We start from the raw sequence: 20,563 nt of genomic DNA, 5'->3' as shown, positions 1-20,563 counted from the left end.
AATGCAAATCCACTGCTTCCATGAAACCACTCAGGTGTAGATTAGTGCAAATGCCAGTGCATATGTACTTGTAGTTATTCCAAATATGAAATAAAGTAGGTAAGATCAGGTTTTCTTGTAATTTTGCATTTCCAGTTTCTTTAAAGAAACTTCTACTGCAGCTTACCACTGTACAAATCTGGGAGTTAAGACAACAGAAACGATGTGGGAGTCAGTCAGAAACAAGAGTGAAACTGTCAGAAGTTGAATAATAACAGTTTGGGGGAGAGGGGAAGGCTTTGGCCATTTCTTTAGATGGTGTTACAATTGTTTGCTTGAAAATCTAATGAACAGTTAATCTGTTAAAAGTAGGGAAAATTACTAATACACAAGAGTATGTCGCATGAACATAGGTTATGTTATCAAGACATTAGAAAATAAAGTATAAAGATCAGTTCCACTTGCATTAAGAAAATATATCTACCATCTTTGTCTGGTTTCTTGTTTGTTCCTCTTTTAGATGTTTCCAGACAACTTTCAGACCAAGATTATTCTCTTGAATATTTTATATAAATTTTCAAGTAGATGTCAAACCATGCTTGATTCATTGAGAAATTTATGCATTGTAATAGTCTAGTTGTCTTTTAACAAAATTGCAGTTTCTGACTTTATGAGTCCTGAAATTTCCTTGCACACAAAAGTTTTTGTTAGACTATGATATAAAGTGGTTGTGTGGAAATCTATTCTGCACTCTAAGGAAAGATGTGTGTTTTTGTTAGACTATGATATAAAGTGGTTGTGTGGAAATCTATTCTGCACTCTAAGGAAAGATGTGTGTTTTAGTAGCATGAGAACTAATATATTTTGTGCAATTTAAATAAGTGTGTGATTAATTTTTTCATGAGTTGCCGGCTACTGCAAATCCAATTTAGGCAAACAAAATTTGAAATATAAATGCATTAGCTGAAAATATTTAATCATAGACATGAATACGAACTTATCATGCTCATTGCTTTACACTTGCAGGTTGGCTTGAATTATTAATGCATTTTGTTGAGGGGAAGCAGAAGAGACAGCAGCACTGATCTGGTTGTGATGAGGAGCATAGAGTTGCTGGTTGCCAGCATCAGTAGGAAACTATTTCTTCTTCTTTGCTGTTTTAGCACGACTTACCACCCTTTTCCAAATATTTCCTCCCTGCCTGCCCCACATCCTTCTCATTCTGGGGTAGAGAGCAGTGATTTCCTGAAGTCTGTTATTGCTGATGCAATGTCAGATCAAAAAAAAAAAAAAAAACAACCAAGATTCTTTCTTTTTTCTCTTTGCAGCAAATGTAGATGTATAATGCTGATAAAGGTGATTATTTTTTAGTCAGTTTTTTTTCCATATAGGAATAGAGTCAGCTTATTACTAAAGTTTGTCTGATGACACTGCAGACTGGCAATTAAAATTGCAAGCAGTTGGGGTATTCCATCATGTTTGTAGCTGTTTGTTTTCCTTCTGTCAGAAATCAATGCTGCAGCAATGGAAAATAGGAAATGAAGAAATAAAAAGTTGCATTCAAAGCTTGAGGTCAATGGCAGTTGCAACAAATTATTAAACAATAGGATTTTAAAACTTCAGAAATAAAATCAATGTTGAAGCCTCTCCATTTCACTTGATAACCAGGTAATGGACACAGAAAAAGCTAGCTGCACACTCTTGCAATTACTTCACCTTCAATTATATGTCAGTGTAGGTGTGTGCTGTAGGTATAGGACCCTGGTAGACAGGCTATAGTAAAGTTTTGTTTGTAAGGTGCATTGCACTTGCAAAGCAATGAATGCAGGTGTTGTTTGAAATGCCTGATGGGATGCATTGTGTCTGCAGCATTGTGTCTGTAGGGGTTTGATGTTTGAGACTCAGTTGATCCTTCCTTCATCAGCAGTCAGGGGTTACAGAGGCAAGGTCTGCAAACCAGGATGCAACCCAACCCTGGGGCCAACGTGTGGCACTACAGGAAGGGCTTGTGAATCTCTGGGGAATTCCTGGTACCAGACCAGACTTCAATAAAATGCAAATATATGGCTGTAGAGAGCTTGTATTCCTTCTCACTCTGGAAAATACAGATTTAAGGCCCAGGTATGATTTCCTGCTTTTGTCTTAGCAGCTCATTTGATTTGTGAAGATCTTACATTTGACAAGTTATTCTTTAAATACATTCAAAACAAGTAGTGTATCAGGAAAAAAAAAGTCAGGATTAATATTATGCACTTCAGTGCATTTTTCCTTTTTTTTGTGTGTTCCCTAATCAGTGTTTTCTTACCTAGTAATAATAGATGTATGCTCAGGGCAAAAGGAAAACTGGTTGAATGTTATATTATAGCTTTAGCTGTCATTTTTCAAATGGAGAGGGAAAAAAAAAAGAAAAGAAAAAGAATAAACTTCTTCCTGATTCTTCCCCCAGTGACATCAAGCCACATGGCCTTGTCATGAAAAGGTCACTTAGATTTTAATGGAAATGATGGCAGGAAGTACTTTATGTTTGAGCTTTCTCCTCCTTGTTTTCTCTGTGAGACAGCATTGGGCTGCTTTGCTTGTGGAGCCTGTTACAGTGGCGAGTGTAAAGCAGCTCAGCAAGTACCAGAGCTCTTGGGTTTGACAGAATGAGAGAATGACAGAAAAAAGAAGACAAAATCATATCTTAAGTAAGGCTTGTAGGAATATTAAATCTAACTCCTGACAAGAGATTACTCCAAACCCAGCAGCCTTGAATATGAATCATCATAATGAGCTCTGCATCAAAGAGCTCCTGAAGACAGTCCAGAAGCTCACTTTTAGTAAAATTGCAGTTGCTCCCTTGCTTCTGTCTCTGGCAGCACATTACTGCTACTATGTTTACTGGTACTCAAGGTTTTTTGCTTGAATTTGTGGTTTTTGGTACTTAGGAATGTATTTTTTAAAGGGTTGCTCTGTGCTTTTTTTTTTTTTTCACCCCAAAGTGAGGGTTAAGATATAGGTTTTCTAGAATTTTCTTTTAAAGTAAGATATGTTTTTGGTGACTATAACATTTTGGCTAAAATTCAGTGGTGGTTTTTGTCTGTGGGGAAAATTATTTTCTTTTCCATGTGTTTAATTTCTGTGTGAACTTTTTAAAGAGAAGTGTTATCTGTGTGGCTTTAGCTCAATATTGAATCAATGCACTGGAAAAAGAACAGTGTTCCTAATCCATTCTCATATTGGTTTCTTCCTTGTCTTGTCATATTTGATTGTTTAATGAATCTTGCCTCTGCTTGGCTGAGATCTCTATGATGTTTACAGCTCAAAGCAGAGTAAATAATGAAACACAGTAGCTTTGTAGGAAACAAATAATCACCTTACCAAAAGTACAGTAATTTTACATATTGAGATCCAGTGTGGTGTGGTCCATATGGGAGCAGACTGCTAGCTCCAGTGTTGGTGATCCATTTGCCTCAGGATTAATGGGTACCTATGTTCTTTGATATGGATAGTTTAGAAGTCATGGTTTAGGTATAAGAGATTTGTAGCTGGTGGATCTTTCTTGGATACACAAACAATTTTAGAATAGCAACCCTCTGAGTGTGACACCTCAGAGCTCACACACCCTCAAGTATGTGATACTTGAAGAACTGTCGCTAGCAATGAGGCCTGGGCTGATACTCCCCACCCCATCACCACACTTCTCGAGGTGCAGCCCTTGCCTGCTGGCAAACACAAAGGGAATTGATGTCAGCATTCCAATGAACTCAAGGGGAATTTATGATAGGTACCTTTGCACAAATATAAAAGGGTGTACACATCATTTTATCTGTGTGAATATTAATTGATTATAGTATAAATGTTACCATCTCAAATCTATAGTTAATCATTGTTATAATTGTAGGGAACACTATCAAATTGCTCTGTAAATATTAATTACTCAATGACTAAGTGCTGCTAAACCCTTTTGCACCCTTGTCTTTGCATCCAGATCCTTTGCACCCTTACCCCCTCTAGTATTCCCAGCTTCCACGTAAATCATTTCAAATTGCTTCTAATTTGATCTTCTTTTGTGTGCTTTCATCTTTGTAGTAAGTAGTAGAGTGAAACTTGTCATCAAACTATATAAAGTTGTATTTTTACAAATTCATGTTAAACCCGGCTTTCACCAATGTCTTTGATGGTGTTTCTTTAAGTAGCCAAACCACTCATTTGCAACCTAAGGATAGACCGATTTTAAGCAGTTAAAAAGCCTCATAGCAAGACCAGTGTCTAACAAAAAAGCAGAAGACTATTATGGACTGGTAGTTGATTTGCTAAACAGAGCTGCAGCTGACAGAAGAGGGATGTCTGCAGTGCCCTGTAATTGAAATGGAATAGCAGTTGCAAGCAGTCCTGATAACAGAGGTGGAAATACATGGGTGGGAGGCAATAGTTTGAGATGCAGTTTGATACCCTTTCTAGCAATCTGCAGCTGTACAAAGCCATGGGTTTGTTAAATTTATTTTTGCAGGTTCTGCAGGACAAAGGAAAAAATGAGACAGCACATAAATACAGATTATGCATTTTGTTGTTGGCAACTGCTATTTTTTAGTGGGACAAAAATGTGTTGGCTTATGTATCAAGCCAACCAAGCAATTCTCTGTGTATCTACCATTTATTTAACATATGTATTACTAGCAGCACTCCAAGTCATTAATTAAGCAGAGTTCTCTTATGCATAGATTTTGCTGGCAGGTTAATTATAGTTACCAGGCTACTGAACCAATAAAGGAATGAGAGAAAGAGATTGCATACCTAGAAGAAGTTGTGTGAAATTAGAAAAAGAACACAGGGGCTATACTAAAGCAGATTAAGGACAGTTGTCACAAAATTGAATTTAAGCAAAAAAAAAAAAAAAAAAGAATTTATTTCAAGATCTGTTTGGAAAAGAATATCTTTTAAATGCTAATTGGAAGGAAAAATAGAATAGGAATTATAAGATTATGCTTTTCTTTCCCAGGTATTGGTAATGTTTGTAAATGTATTCCCTTTCTATGCACTCATCTTAGTTTGCAGAGTTGCATCTCTTCTGTGGAGTCTTTTGCCCCACCTGAATTTGCAGGGCTATTGAATATGATCATATACTTGCTCCTTTTCTGCAAAAAGCATCAGAACTAGTTAGCTCATAGCTAAGACCTCCCTTTTTTGTGTTTCATATGCTGCCCATATCCTGTCTCACAGGGACAGGAAGTTTATTATATTCGCCAAAGGGGTAAATATAAAATAAACTGTTTCCAGTGTTTTTGTTGTGTTAATTTTTGTAAAAACTAATAATTAGCCCTAAAATGATGCCTCAAATTCAGTCACTAAAGGGAAATACTTCACTGGTTACTAGCAGAAGATGCACCATTTAAAAGGAAGAGCATTGTTCAGAAAGGCTTCTGTTTCTTCATTCATGCTGCCTGTGAGAAACTCTTAGATGGGATGGCTTGATAATATGCTCTTTATGTAACTCTTCCTTGGCATAGGTGGAGCTGAGGGGTATTAACTCTTGCCATAATTTCAGACACTGCTGGACTGAACACATGCTGCTCCCAATAGCTTGGGAAGTAGTTATTGACAGTGGCATTGAGTCCCCCCTCCTGCACAGTAAAACAGTTGATTTTTTTATTATGTCTCCATGCCCTAGTTCACTGACAGACACTGGAGTTATACGAGAAAGGAATCCAACAGATAGGAAAGGCAGTTATTTGGCAGCTGGAGCTATTTCTGAGGAGTAGAGCTTATCACAGAATATTCAGATTGGAAAGGTGGTAATTTGTTGTAATGCCAAGGAGTGCAGATTCACATGCTAAGCTGGGGCTGCAGTGCACTTGTGTCCTTGTCCTCTTACCATCATCTCTTCTAATAGCAGAAGAATGAAACCGGTACCATGGGGCTCTGGAGCTGAGCTGGGTAGCCAAAATCACAGGCCTCCTCTGCTTCCAATTGTGTTGGTTGAAAAAGCTATAGCTACTAATTGTATATCCCAATGTTTTTTCTGGAGGTGTTGGACCTCCTGACCCACCAGAGCTCAGTGAGCTACTTGAACAACCATTCCTTAGTATGTCTTACTTCACAGAGGCAGGGTTAACTGCTTCTAGCCCTTAGATAATGTCTTTGTGACTTAAATTTTTCTGACATTTGTAAGCAAGAGCATACTTCCATGTGCAGCCCACCTAGCAAATTTGAGCAGTCTGCCATAATGTGATGGTACCCTTTGGGGCAGAAGAGGTAGTAAGAGCAAGACCTTTGGTGTTCTGACAGGCCACTTAAGTTATTCTTCACTTTATAAGCCTCACCATCCACTTTGGTCGCCCTGGAAGATAACTTGCCTTTGACCCATTTGTGGCCCTTAGCCCTTCATCCATCTGTGTCACTTTCCACTTTTTAATTTTTATTTCATCTGTTTCAATTGAGAACATCTCAGAAGAAGGTGTTTCTGTTTTCAGGATGCCAATCCAAGCAAAACAAAGCCCAGATCTTGTTCAGGTCCTTCAGTTTCTGCTGAAATAATTAATGAGGTTTCATGTGAGCTGTTGCAAAGTGCCTAGAGATTCTTAGATTTGCCTATGCAGTTGCCATGGTGCACCTTGGCCAAATAGTTGTTTGTAAAGCAATTTTGTCTCTAATATAAAAAGCACTGTTAAAAATCAGTTCCTGTTATTTTTCATAGAGAATTTTCCATCCAAACTGTAAGCTTAGAATTGCTGACCATCTCCTTATACACTTCTAGATAATAAGGATACATATTCTTCTAGGTAACATATATCATGACTTTTGTCAAGCAAAGCTTAGTTCATAGCTGTAGAAATATTATGCTTTACTGGCCTCCAGCCAATCTGTTAATTACCTGCTAGTTCCTTAATGCAACTGAGGCTTTGTTTGATTTCAGTCTAAGTTATTAACTTGCTAGTAAAGGATCAGTACCTCATAAATTGTTTCTCTAAATAACTTTACAATGCTACAGAATTTTAATTTCTTTTAATAAATAAGAATAAATATATGGGGGACAGCTTTAAATTGCAGTTGATCTGAGATATCAAATAGTAGCACCATATCCATTTGAAGAACATCCAAGTGTCATAGATCTGTTACTCAGATGCCTTCCTTTCTTTGAGAGAATGTCAGTACTTTTACATGTACCAGACTGACTGAAGACTGATTTGTTTTTGTCCTGGGTTGGCTATATGATGCTTGTATCACCAGTTGTCTATTCTGTTTATGCTGGATAATAAGTTTGCACCTTCAAGACTGGTTCCAAGAGCGAAGAGGGGAGAGAAGAAGCGCAGAGTTTGTTATCAGACACTGCACTCACTCCTCCACATTCCTGCTCCTGGACTGTGTTGTCTGCAGACAATGGCGGGAGAGCCATTTGCTTTTTAGTTAGTTTTAGCTAGCTGAGGCAGAGAAGTTCCCTGGACTGTGGTTTTTCTTTTTATTTGGACCTGTTTACACCTGCTCTGAAAAAAACTCAGAAAAGCACCAGTGGCCCACCGGGCTGGGCCTGGGCTGCAGCATTTCCAGTGACGGAGGGACTGATAAGAGACTGAGTGAGCCGAGCTACTGCCCATGAAGGGGACTTTCTGAGTTTGTCATCTCTCCGGAGCAGCAAGAGGTTTTATTAATATTTTGTGCTGGTGAATGCTTTGCCTGTTAAAGAAACAGGTTTTTTCCACTTTTCTCCAAGGAAATATTTTCCTGAACCAGTTAGGGGAGGAGCCACTTGAATCTGCTTTCTAGAGAAACCCTTTTAGAGGTTTTTTCTCCCAAATTCACCCTAAACCAGGACAGTTTTGTACTGCTTAGTTTGGCTTGGTATTTTTAGTCATGTTGTTTTAAAATTGTAAGATTAGATGAAGAGATCTTGGGCAAGGCTTCACTTGTGGTAAGTCCATTGAGAGAATATATAATAGTTAAGGCTCTGGCTGTGTTAAAATATTTGAGACCAATAATAGATTTTAATCTCTTTTAATGTATCTCATCCCATTCTTTTTTTTTTTTTTTCCCAGAAGTTATAAGCTACTTTTTTTTTTTTTTTTTTTTTTTAATGTGGGAGAATAAATGGAAAACTCATCGTTTTCAGAAGGAGAAAGCTGTGACTGTCTGTAAATGTCTGGGAAACATCCTTTAAGCAGGTCATGTGCCTTAGGTCCTGGCCTTGCTTAGATGTCTTCTATCTGCTAAATAATCCAGTGAACAGGATAGCTGACTTGAAGACAGGTATTGCACACTCTTCTTGCAATGGGCCATTACTATGTTCTGTGTGAGCTGAACTCCCTGAGAGAACAGCTATGTCCAGGTGAAAGGAAGTATATCAATCCATTTTCAGCTGTAACCTCAAGTGAAAGGAGAAGTTAAAATCTAGTCAAACACAGCAGGCACAAAGTAGTGTTCTTGTGATTTTGTATTCATCAGACTGGATAAGGCACTTGCCTGAAGCAGGGAATCACCATAGTAAGTGGCTGGCAAGCTTCTAGAATAATCTAGAAATTTCTCCACCTAATAAGATTTCTCAGGATCAAATCTGCTTGACCTTGGCTTGTTAATATGGGTTTGGGTGGAGGCTGTAAGGAGTGGGTGAAGTGGTGTAAGGGGACAGAGAAGGGCATGGTCTGTACAAGAAGGCTGAGGGCAGTAGTGCTTGCCAGGGTGGGTACTGGAGAGAGCAGGAGCAGAGCAGAAGTTGTGCTAGAAACAATACAAAGAAGTACAGTGCTTGTTATCCTGCTCTGCTCATGGCTTCAGCCTGAAGGAAAAAAAAAAAAAAAACAAACAAACAAACTGAGGTACCCAAAGTCACCTGTGATGAACTGGTAGCTTTTATGTTGTCCTGCTTCCTTCTTTCTCCCTCCGCTCCCCAAAAAAAATCATCAGCCAAGGTCACATGGTGCTGCACAGTAGATATTAATTTACAAACACTCTCTGTGGGAGTTCAGCACCCTCATAGGAAAGAATGACTTAAAGATGAGTGCAGCTATAGAGGTGAACTCGGTTGACCCTATTTGTATAGGCTGGCTAAGTGGGTGGGGAGGTGGATTACCCATCTAATGTACACCAAAAGGAAAGATACAGGTTTGTATCTTTGCTAACGTGTGGTTCTGACTGAAAAATAAACACCAAAGGAAAGTGGCTCTAGCTGAAAATTGGATTCTTAGTGGGAAGAAGTGCCTGATCTGATTGTTTGCACCTTTTTTTACTTGTCTCTCCTCTTTATCCCCGCTGGCCCTGTGACTTTCAGCCCTTTCAGGATTACCAGTCAGTCTCTCTATGCCAGGAAGGAACACTCTGCCCTAGTGTGGAAGCAACAGCTTCTTTTATCTTGTGTGCTATAGTTATCTAACTTCTGGATCTTGGAGCAAAACTCATAAAGACTGCTAAGACAAGATGGCCACTTTCACTCTTTAATAGCTTATCAGGTTTTAAAAACCTCATGAAAGAGCTGTGTGTTAGTTAAATTATGATTAATAGGGAAGCTTATGAAAAAAAATACCAATTTATGTTTGATTTTGTAATAGTGTTAGACTTATCTCTTTTCTCTGACTTAAGTCTGTATAAGCAAAAGAATCACAAGAGAATAGCATGTCTCTGCTTGTTTAAATCAACTGGAATTAGTGGCACATGCCCTTTGTGGTCCCTGAGTTAGGTGGAAATGCTGAAAATTATTATGTTTTTTTATCAAGATGGTTCAATATTTACAGCTAAGATGTAAACCACCTACTTTATATCAGAAGAGTCAAACAGTCTGGGAAACAATACAGGAACTGTAATAAAGTTACCATTTTTGTGTCATAGGAGAGGAAAAAAGGAGAAAAAGGGTATTGTCATTATTAACTCTTGGTTATTTTTCTTTCCCAATTGTTATGCAGGTTGCTCTATAACCACCATAGGGAACTTTCTGCCTGGGTGAGGAGATAGTTGTGTTTAAAGTGCAAGTTCCCACTTGTGACAAGGTGGAGGATCCATCCATAGATGGAGGGTGGGCCTTTTCAGGTTTTTAGTACTTGCCTGTCTTGTAGTTTAAGCTGGCTTGGTGGCAGGTTCAGATAGACAGAAATAAGCTATTTGCAAGTACAGTGGCACAATCAGATGAAGATTGGCACTAGTCTGATAAAAACAGTCCAAATTTCTATTTAGAGAAACAGGGAAAGCAGTCGAGTACTGGAAGCTAAAAGCCATACAGGATCTCAAGCTTATTCCCTATGCCACTATGAACAAATAATTTACACAGCACTGTCAACTACTTGTGGGTTTTATTTATAATGCAAACACACTGATATTCTCTTTCTTCACTTGCAGCTGCCCTGAGAGCTTGTGCTGATGGAGGTGCCAATCATCTCTACCACATCACAGAAGGAAGCCAGGAAAGGTATGTCAGCAATACATTTGAAGTAATTGAAGCCATCTTTTCTCAATGAAAGTAAAATGTGGAGGAGCAGGATCTGTTCAGTTACTTAAGTAGCTGCTTGCTCTGTGCATGGTACTTTAATGAACTGTGGCAGGTAGTATAATATTTTCTCCCCATTATCCTAAATTTTTATTCCCGGCTACAATGTATAAAAACACAGGTATCCTGAAACACCATTTTCCCTGAAACCCACTGGTCTTTTTTCCTCTTGAGAGCTCTGCTTTCAGCCAGTCTTATTTTGTGCATCCATCAGTGTTAGGCCTCTGAAAAAATGTGCTGTGCCCCTAAAAAGGGCTGCCTAAAGGAACATCTGATGCTTGTCACCATGAGCTGAAACAAAGTGTGTCCTCTTCATTTTTCATGTGAGGCCTTAGAGGAAATCTACCTACTTAGCGAAGTGAGATGGGTAATAAAATAGGAAGTCTTCTTTTTTGAGTTAGTTTTTAATTAGCATCAGGGCATTATAAATGACCAAAGGCAAGTACAGACACTATCTATGAATGTGTACACTAGGTGAGAAAATATGACTGAAAATATATGTTTTTGTTTTCTATGATGGCATTTAAAATTGTAAAACATTCCACGTTTCTGCAGCAGAGGTGTTGAGCTGGGGCTGTGATGCAAAATACTTCATTCAAGTGATTTCTTATCATTGTAGTGGGACCATGAAATACTTTGCAAGCTTAGCTTACAAAAGATTCTTTTTGCTTGTCTTTAGGATTTTCAGGTATTTTGAGCAAGAATTCATAAATAAGTAGTTTCATAAAAGTGAATTGATACACTGACTCTTGGAGCAAAGGAATAAGAAGGGCATCTGGTAGAACTTAAAAGCTTATGAACAGTTTTATTCATACAGCAAAATCTGACTCATAGTTTGCTTTTCATCTCATGGAAAGTGTATGATGGAGACAAGAGGAAGCTCAGTTTCCTCCTCTCCTTCAGAAAAAAGATAAGAGTTAGAGAGGACGGCTGTAGTCCAGAAGTAAAAATTAAAGTAAAAATTTCTTCCATTGTCACCTGTGGGAAGTTTATCTAGAGTTCTACAACTGCTAAAACCAAGACTGGAGTCTGGCACTACTGTTGTAGACTATGTTTTATAACATTTGATTTGTCCTTTTCTAGTAGTTGCTCACAGAGCCATGGAAAACATAAGCAGGTGTCTGAATTCAAGACCGACTTGCACCAAACAGTTCTCTTTGATAATGGTGATGCTCTCCAAAGAACAACATTTGAGAGCTTTTGCTTTATTTTCTCTAGTAACCCATTCATCTGTTCTGCACATATTTATGTTTGTATTAAATAAATATAATTCAGGGGAAAATGAATGATTATTCTTTGATTTAATAGTTCTTTCAGTCTTACATACTTGGCCCTTGGAGTATTCTTTTCCTCTATCTTTCTTCTTCTCATCTTAATTGCTTTGGTTGGGTATATTTTACCTTCAAAGTGGTTATTTTGAAACAAAAAAAAGGAGTGCATAATTTGGATTTTTGTCTTTAAAGAAATCATTCTGCTGGAAAGAATATCCATTTACTTCTCTGAAGTATTTTTTCTTTAAAATCCCTGTCCATTGTTATTAAAGAGCTGTCTGCTCAGACTCTGCTGACATACTAATAATTTTTTAGTGCTGCCTTAACATTTTAAAACTATACTTTATTCAAAGCCCTGATATCTAATTGTGATGTATCAAAACCTAAAAAACATTAGTCCTTTACTAGGGATATTATAATATATAGTAGATATAAATAAAGAATTTGATTGATATTTTGGGCTTGATTCTCAGTGACACTAAATTTTATGAAGAATCCTTTAGAATGGGAGTTAGCGATAATACTTCGGGGAAAAGAATAGCTTGCAGTATGGTGTTCTTGTACTGGTATCTTCCTTTGGACATAAGTTCATATTACAGAATCACAGAATGGGTAAACTGGAAGGGACCCCAGTGGACTGAGGAAGCCCTTCTTGTCTTTGACAGCCTTGGCCAGCTTTAATTCCAGATGGGTATTGACCATCTTCATCTCATTTATACTTACTGTGACAACCTCTCTGTATTCATTCCAAGTATCCTGACACTGATTCCATTTCCTGTGTATTTCCTGCCTACTCTCAAGTAATGACAGGAGTTCCTTGAGCATCCACAGGCCTCTTTCCCCTTGGCCTGATTTCTTTCTCACTGGGATGCAACATTCTTGGGACTGGAGGAAGCGATCCTTGAATATCAACCAGCTCTCTTGGACCTCTATTTCCTGCAGGTCTCATTCTCATGGGATTCTTCCAAGAAGATCCCTGAAGAGGCTAAAGTTAGCTCTTCTGAAATTCATGGTTACAATCTTACTGCCCTGCTTCCTTCTTCCCCATACTAAACTCCACAGTATCATGGTCATTACAGCCAAAGCTGTGCCCATCATCATTCACATCTCCAACAAGGTCTTTTCTGTTTATTAGTATGAGATCAAGCACACCATTCCTTGTGGGATCATCCACTTCTTGTGTCAGGAAGTAGTCATCAACGTTTTCCAGGAACCTCCTGGATGGTTTGTGCTTCACTGTGTTGTTTCTTCAGTAGATGCCAGAGTAGTCAAAATCCCCCACAAGAACCAGCACCTGTGACTTTGAGGCTGCTTCAAGTTACCTGTAGAAGGCTTCATCAACCTCCTCCTCCTGCCCAGGCAACCTGTAGCAAACACTCACAACAGCATCACCCTTACCAGTCTGTCATTTTATCCAAACTCATAGGCCCTCAACTCACTCATCATCCTCACCAAGAAAGAGCTCAATACATTCCAAGTGTTACCTCACTCATAGAGGGACACTCCACTATCAGTCTATCTCTCCTAAAGAGTGTATTCAGGACAACATTCCAACCACGGGAATTATCCCCCTATATCATCATAATCACAGTGAGATCTGTGACTGCACACAGATCTCTACTTCCTCTTGTTCTTTTCCCATACTGTGTGTGTTGGCATACAGGCACTTTATAGAGGTATTTGATTGTGTCAATATCCCAGAAGGGGTGCAGAGGGATGATGCATAGTCTTTCTACTGGTTGTGTCTTAGGATGCTTGTATTTGAGATATTCCCTCTTAAGCCTCCTTTTGCTGCTCCCATGGTTGCTGTAGTTCTTCCTCAGTGCTGAACAATTCTTTAACTTGCTTTTCATTATGTTGGCCTATGCTGGTGGATGAAAAGCAGCAAAGGGTGATTCAAGAGCCTTCTGCTCTGTTTCCTATTTTCTTCACTTGAATTGCTTTTGTGCTAGACCCATCAAGCAAACGAAGTTCACAACTTCCTTTCTATAGCCCTGCACAGGCTGACATAGCAATGAGACTTTATGAGTAAGATGTTGTCTGTCTTCCTCTGTGTTTATGGTGTCATTTTTATGATATTTGGTTGGTTTTCCCCTTTTCTCAGAAAATCTGAGTTGCAATTATTTTTGTTTAAAAACAAACCTGTCCAAGGAAACCTTCATTTCTTCTGTAAGTGCTAACAAGGAGAAACCATGCCAGGTTTTTTTCAATGATATGTTAAAACAAATTGCCTTCAGGAGCATGAGGGCTAAGAAGTGTAACCAAAAGGGTAGGATAACTTTCCCTCAAAGAGGCTGGTCCTTGGGAGCTGTCAGTGCCGGAGACATGGGAAAGGCAGGAGTGAAAAAGGACTGAATGCTGGTGCTTTTTTCTCTCTGACTCTGCAGTCCAGAAAGGTTATTTTCCTTAGACTGTTAACACCAGTTCCTACTTAGAAACAGAGATTACTGCTAAACCATTCTTGATTGCTAAACATTTGCTACTAATCAGACTTAAAGGTGAGTTGCTGATCTTTATGGGTTCTTTGCTCTGTCTTATTCTGTCTGCCTTGCCTATCCAATTGTGAATTTTCTTGAATCATTATGAAGCACCGCTTTCCAATTCAGCATTAGGCTGTTGTTTATCTGTATCACACTGCAGCACTTGTTTCTCAACACCTTGTGATTACATCTCAAGACATTGATTAACCTGGGTGTCACTGGCTTTAGGGTATACAAAGGTGAAAATGCATTGAAAACTATCATCACATTGGAACCTTTAAAACCAGTCATTAGTACTTTTGTCTTGGATGCTGTTTTCCAGAGAGATGTCAAATCCAGTGTGTACTCAGGTTTTGCAGTGTTAAGAGCATCAGCTTAAAGAGGGGAGTGGTGATCTCTACTAGATGAAGGATAAACCAATCATGAAAAATACTGTGTTTCTGGAGTTCTGGTTAGTATTTCAGACTGTGTGACACTAGTTGGCTTGCCTACAGTCACAGATAACATCTCTTTCACTACCCTTTCAGTTTCTCCTGCAAACTGTATAAAATATAAGAGTAGCAATAAAACTGGAAAATGGTAGCATTTTCTACATATTAAATATAAATGAGGTGAACTCAGGTAATGCATGAAAACGCAGCTGCTATATACAATTCTTCTCTGAACTGGCCATAAATGCAGGCAGCTTCAAGAAGCTCTACAGGAGTTTTTAAAAATTAGGAACAAATTTTGTAGACATTTCCAGTTGATGCAGCTGCAAAATTTCAAATACAGACCTCAAAAATATCTTTTTACAATCAACTTATATCTTTGAAATCCCTCTCACAATGCAATTCCACTTCAGCTTTAGCTTGCCTAACTTCATCCATCCCCAGGCAGAGCTCTGTGCACTCCAGCTTCTCTCTTAAAGAAAGAGCAACTCTTCTTCCCCACCTTCCTATCCTGTTCTTCCTAAAAAGCCTGCATCCCCTCATTGCAACACCCAGTCATGTTTCTGTGATCCCAACAAGATTGTAGCTCCGCAACTGCACACAGATCTCTTTGTTTTTCTCCCAAGCAGCACACATTTCCAGGGTTTTATTTTGCATCAAAGTTTGAAAACTAAACAAAAGTTTAACCTTTTAATAGGAAAAGTAAGCTAATATAACTTCCATGAGGAAAGGTTGTCATCATCACATATTTGCCTGGATGAAAAGTGGAAAGACGAATAGTAGCGTCTCTATATTTTGACAGTTTCATGTGTGCATTTTAGCAATTAGTGAGGGTTAGTAGTGCCTTGGCTACTTTAATTGGCTATTTATAGCTTACACTGAATTTGACTAATCTAAGAACCAGTGCCTCCATTGACAAGACAACCAAAAGAGAAACATCTGGACAACAGCTACTAAAACCCATCTGTAAAATGAGATCTGTTTTTCCTGAATAACCTTCTACTCATGGAAAAGTGGGTCCCTAATAAGATTATTAGACTGAGAAATTCATACATACTTTTCTGTGTTCCATATTGGATTAGAAATAGAGTACTTATGAAGGTAATTAGCTATTGACATAATGTAATGTACAGTTGAGAGGAATTCTTTGCTTGAACTCTTTAGATTAAACTGAGTATTGTAATTTAGGGCGCTGATGCAGAAAACACTGAATGAGATTTTCTGAGTATATGGTTCTACATGAAGAGAACAATGATCATTTCTTGTCTTTAAAATCTACTCATAGTATGATTTGGGGAGGTTGTGAGACAGTTATACTCATGAAGTTTTTGCTTTATTCATGTTGATATGAGAATATGTTTTAGTACTGTTTTAAAAAATTATATAACTTCTGAAACTGTGAGGTCAAAGCCAGCACCTTTGCTGCTAGTGGTGAAGAGTTCTTTGGTTTGAAGGATTACAGTCCAAAAGCCAAGAAAGTTGAAAGCTCAGGCATGGCAGCAGCTCTCTGGCCACAGAAAGAAACACAACTTTTCCAGGCATCATCCTGAGAAAGGCTGTGAGAAGATCAGAGAAAACAATGAGAAACTCTATCTTCACTTGCTGCGCGTGTTGTTGTGAACATGTGGAATGTGTTATAGAGATTTGTTTACCAAAGGGTAGTTTCTTAATTAGCTAATGATGATGGTGTTTGGACTGGAGGACCAATCAAGTCCACCTGTATCGTAACTGTCTATAAAAGAGCAATGGGTTTCTTAATAAAGATTATTGATCAGCCTTCTGTGAATCATGGAGACTATGCCAATTATTTCCTGGCTGGGAGCCTGTTGCAGTGACAATCAGGCAGTGCTTTATTTGTCAAATGGCTTAAAGGAGATCTTTTGCATCAGACATCTTTGCCTGACACAAAAACTATAGCAGTGTTTAAAGATCAAAATTAGAATCTTGTGTTTATCCTAATAAATTCTTCAGGAGTGTTCAGAAAAAGAACCTCCCTATCTACAGTTTCCTCCTTTAGGAAATACCTGACTTGGGATCCATTTTTAAATTTTTAGAAAACAGCTAGGCAGCAAAAAATTTAAAGAAACTGAAGAAATCTGTCTCTTAGTGTTTGGAAGGATTAATCCATTTGAAGTTACATAATGTGTTTGCTTCAGGTAGTGCAGATGAGAAATTCTCAAGATACCTCAGGATGATGTAATTTTTTTTTCATTTATATCTTCAATTTAATTACTTTCACTCGATTGCATTTTCAAATACATTTATATTCCAGTAGCAGTGCACTGTTAAGTCAAGATTTGTTTCAGAAATAGTAAAGAGTTGAGGTAGCAAGGCATGAATATCATGAAATATGCATTGTTTCAGTCCTCAATTTAAACCAAAATTAGCTTCTTGTATTGGAAGGGGTTTCCTGAAAGCATTAGGGCAGTAATATTACTAGGCATATCAGACTTAATTTGGTCTCTGAATCAAATGCTTACAGAAATTATGAGAGTTGGAAATTATTGGTCTATTTTTTTTACTGCTAGGTTCATCTTCATATTAAACAACTGTATAAGCCAGACCCAGGAGTATGTATTCTTCTGGAGTAAAGGAGTTATTTCTATTCACTTAGTCATCTTATGCTATAAAGGAAAAATCTGAGAGTTACATAACAATTAGTTCAGATTCACACGAGAATTTTAGGACAGGCAGTAGTACTCTTTTGCATATCACAAGAAGTGTAGATATATTTTGAGAGAGACACCAGCAACTGGGTTTACTTGGCAGTGCGTTTAAGTGAACTTACTACATAAACCATAACAGAAAATGGGCAAGTTTTTGGTTTTTTTTTAATCATTCCCTCAAACTGAAAATCAAATGGCAGATAAAAATAAAACATATGGTCTTAGAAATATTAGAAGTATCTAGGTGAGATTAAATTACTCTTCATGTTGAATTCCTATTGCTTTTGCTAGTCAAGATGGTAATTGTAGAATCATAGTGATATTTATTACTAAAAATTATGGGAGGTGACAGTGCTGCCTGTTGTTGTGACCCATGAAATTTGGATTTTTAATAGAAAGAAAGCTTGGTCGCATCATGCCCTTACAGAAGCTGTGAAATGACTGGCTTTTCATCCCCGAGGTACATGTGTGTACATGGATGTATGAATGCCTTGTTTCTTTTATGTCAGGAGACAGTGGAAGCAAGTTACTACCTTACTACAGGACCATGCAGTCTTTACAGGAGAAGAGTAGAAAAGAAAAAGCAGTCCTCAGTAGAACCTCTGGATATGATTCACAAGAGGCAGGTGTAGCTGGATCAGGTTTTGTGTAGAGCAGGAGTAAGAGTATTGTCTACAGGTTAAAATGGAGAGCTGGGAACCAAGACTTTTATTTTGTTCCTTTATTAATTTGCTCAAAGTCATGCATTGAGTTACAAAATCATCTCACATTCTGAGTTAATCACCTTTAACATGCAGGAAAATAGTTCTTAGGAATAAATAAAGTACTCTCCTCATTCACATGATCTCATCAGAGTTTCTGATATTTCCTTGTTAAAAGATGTCTTTCAAAGGGCCAGGTATCATTCCTGATGACATCAGTATTTAATAATGAAGAGTAAGTCCTAGGTGGAAGCAGACTTGATCTCCATGATAGCTCCAGGGATCTTCTTGCTTTGGCATAAGTCCACTGATTTTCTTTCTTTTTTTGCATACCTCAAGATATTCAAAGATGGCATTAGGACCCTATTTCAGTCATATCAATAACCATTAAGCATGAATCTCTGCTTTTTTGGAATTATTCTAATCTTGCTAAGGAGTAGGTAAGAAGGACCAAGACAGAAGTCTGGGAAGATGGAGTGATGAGCAAATACAAAACAGGTGAACAGTTCAACTGTAGAAACAAGGTCTCCTGTCTGCAAGTGAAGTGTTTTGCCCATAAGACTGCTCTGTCCCAGTAAGAGCACCATAAAGCAAGTTTAAATTTCCAACCAGGAAATCAAAGGGTCATGATTTGTCCAGAACAGCAGTTCTAGGGAAAAAAAAATTTAAAAACAGGGAAAAGAAAGGGCTAAGAAAAGGAGAATAAAGGGAGACTTTCAATTAATCCCAGGTCTTTCAATCAGAGGGTCTGTACTGCTTCATCGTATTCTTCAAATAGCTGTATCTCTGCCCCTAGTGTACTGTAAGTAGAGGAATGTCATTGCCATCTGGGTGATTTCTGGCTTTATGACATGGTAAAAATCATTTATGGCCACCACAATGCTAGAGGTTAGGACTTTGTAGTGATAAAATATCCGTGCATTGAGTCACATCTGGAACAAGCAGCTTCGAAGAGTACTTCGAACAAGCAGCTGGCTAAAAAGTACCCAGCACTTTATTGTGGTTTGGTCTGTTGTGCCCAAGGAGTAATTCTCAGGATTCAGGAGAAGCTGGGTTTGTGTGTGGTGTTAGGGTGAAATGTATGCCTTTGTTTCCTTTGTATCTCTCACTATCAATAGAAGGATTCACCAGGATTAAGCCAGCAATGCTTGTTTTTATGGAGCAATGGTTTCTACGGATCTTTGGGGCAGGCTGGGGACTGGGAGTTTTCCTGTTCTTGAAACAAAGCAAAACTAGAAAGTTCTTACAAGCCTCAAGCCAAGCTGGGTCTTTGCTGCAATGTCATTTAAAATTTAAAGTACAGATTTTATACTGAACATGTCAAGAATGATCTTAGATTTGAAAAAATCTCTGTTCAGACCTGAGAAGAATGCTAAGAGCAGTATTCAATTAGGGAGCACAGAAATCCATGTGCTATCAATGCCTTAAAATGAATGCATGTTAACAAATGACCTTGAAGTTGACTACTCTGCTCTGTTGCACTTCAGACATTTAGGGAGGAATTACTAGTGCTATAGCACCCATTCTCTTTTTTGCTTTTTGGTTTTCTTTTTTTTCATAGCCTGGAAAATGCTGGGGAAGAGCAGGTACAGTTCCTCGCAGCTGACTTCAAATTACAGTATATTACCTAATGGGACTGAACACAAAAAATACCCAGAGATAAATTATTCAGATTAGTTTTTGCTGTCTCTAAAATGTTCTTTTAGTAAACTTATTAGTGATTGTTGGAGCATAAACATATTCTGGGTGTTTATTGCTTGGTTTTCTTTCATATTCTCCTTCTTCAGTAGACTCTGCTCTCTTTCTATAAATATGTGAATGCCAGAAGTTCTGACTTTTAACAATCTGCATTCAAATGGACATTTTTATTTTCAGAACAGATTATTCTACTCTTCAAATCTGCTTAAGTTTAGTATTAGTGAAGCTAGAAGCTTGCAAATGGGGGGACTTTATGTATTGTGGAATATGATGAGAAGTAAAACTTGAGAATATAAATCCATCCATCTTTATTTTTCCTAGTTGTTCTGGTAAGATTTGTTTTTAAATCTAATTGTATTCCAAGAGTGGTTTCATTTTACAAATGGACTCTTTTCATCTTTTCATTTAAAAATATTTTGTGCCACAGTTGTTTTCACAGAAAATGCTGTCAAAAACAAGGAACTGTGCTCTAAAACTATGATCAAGGCTGCTTATTACAGTTGATAACTGAGAATATTTAATAAATTTACTTTTTAGGGTCAAGAGATTTTTGCCTCTTCTGACAAGGATAAACTATAGAGCAAAAACTGCAGAACCAGTTGCAAAGCCATCCTCATGAAGGGTTGAGCATCAATTAATTGCTGATTGGTTGAAAGTTGGACTAGATAAGGTTGCCAGTCCCAACAAATTTCATCATTTAAGACAAGAGAGTTAATCCTTATTAAAAAATTGGAGCTTTTAGCTGTCACAGAATCAGTTTTGTTCTGCTTCCAGAAATAACTTGCTCAAGCATGAGGATAATGTGTACAGTGGTACCTCCAAAGCTGCTCTTGGATACACTTATATTCAGAGAAACTAAAATCTTCAACTAATAGTTCATACAAAAATCA

At 37.9% G+C, this 20,563-nt stretch overlaps 1 protein-coding gene across 12 annotated transcripts in view; it reads left to right on the top strand.

Moving 5' to 3' along the window:
• Positions 1-20,563, top strand: part of TPK1 (thiamin pyrophosphokinase 1) — a 300,977-nt gene that overhangs the window by 105,447 nt on the left and 174,967 nt on the right. For 11 of the 12 annotated variants that reach the window (XR_011003313.1, XR_011003305.1, XM_068202525.1 and 8 more), the window contains one exon: positions 10,279-10,348. Coding sequence is in view for 8 of the 12 variants with exons in the window: in XM_068202525.1 (XP_068058626.1) it covers positions 10,279-10,348 (70 nt within the window). In the remaining 4 variants the exon portion in view is untranslated. Of the gene's footprint in view, positions 1-9,014; positions 9,055-10,278; positions 10,349-20,563 lie in introns of those variants that run through there. The other variant, XM_068202493.1, reaches the window with a different exon arrangement.

This window comes from Anomalospiza imberbis, chromosome 1 (assembly GCF_031753505.1).
Source record: "Anomalospiza imberbis isolate Cuckoo-Finch-1a 21T00152 chromosome 1, ASM3175350v1, whole genome shotgun sequence".
NCBI classification, from domain to species: domain Eukaryota; kingdom Metazoa; phylum Chordata; class Aves; order Passeriformes; family Viduidae; genus Anomalospiza; species Anomalospiza imberbis.
This window is presented reverse-complemented; position numbering and strand designations above follow the sequence as displayed.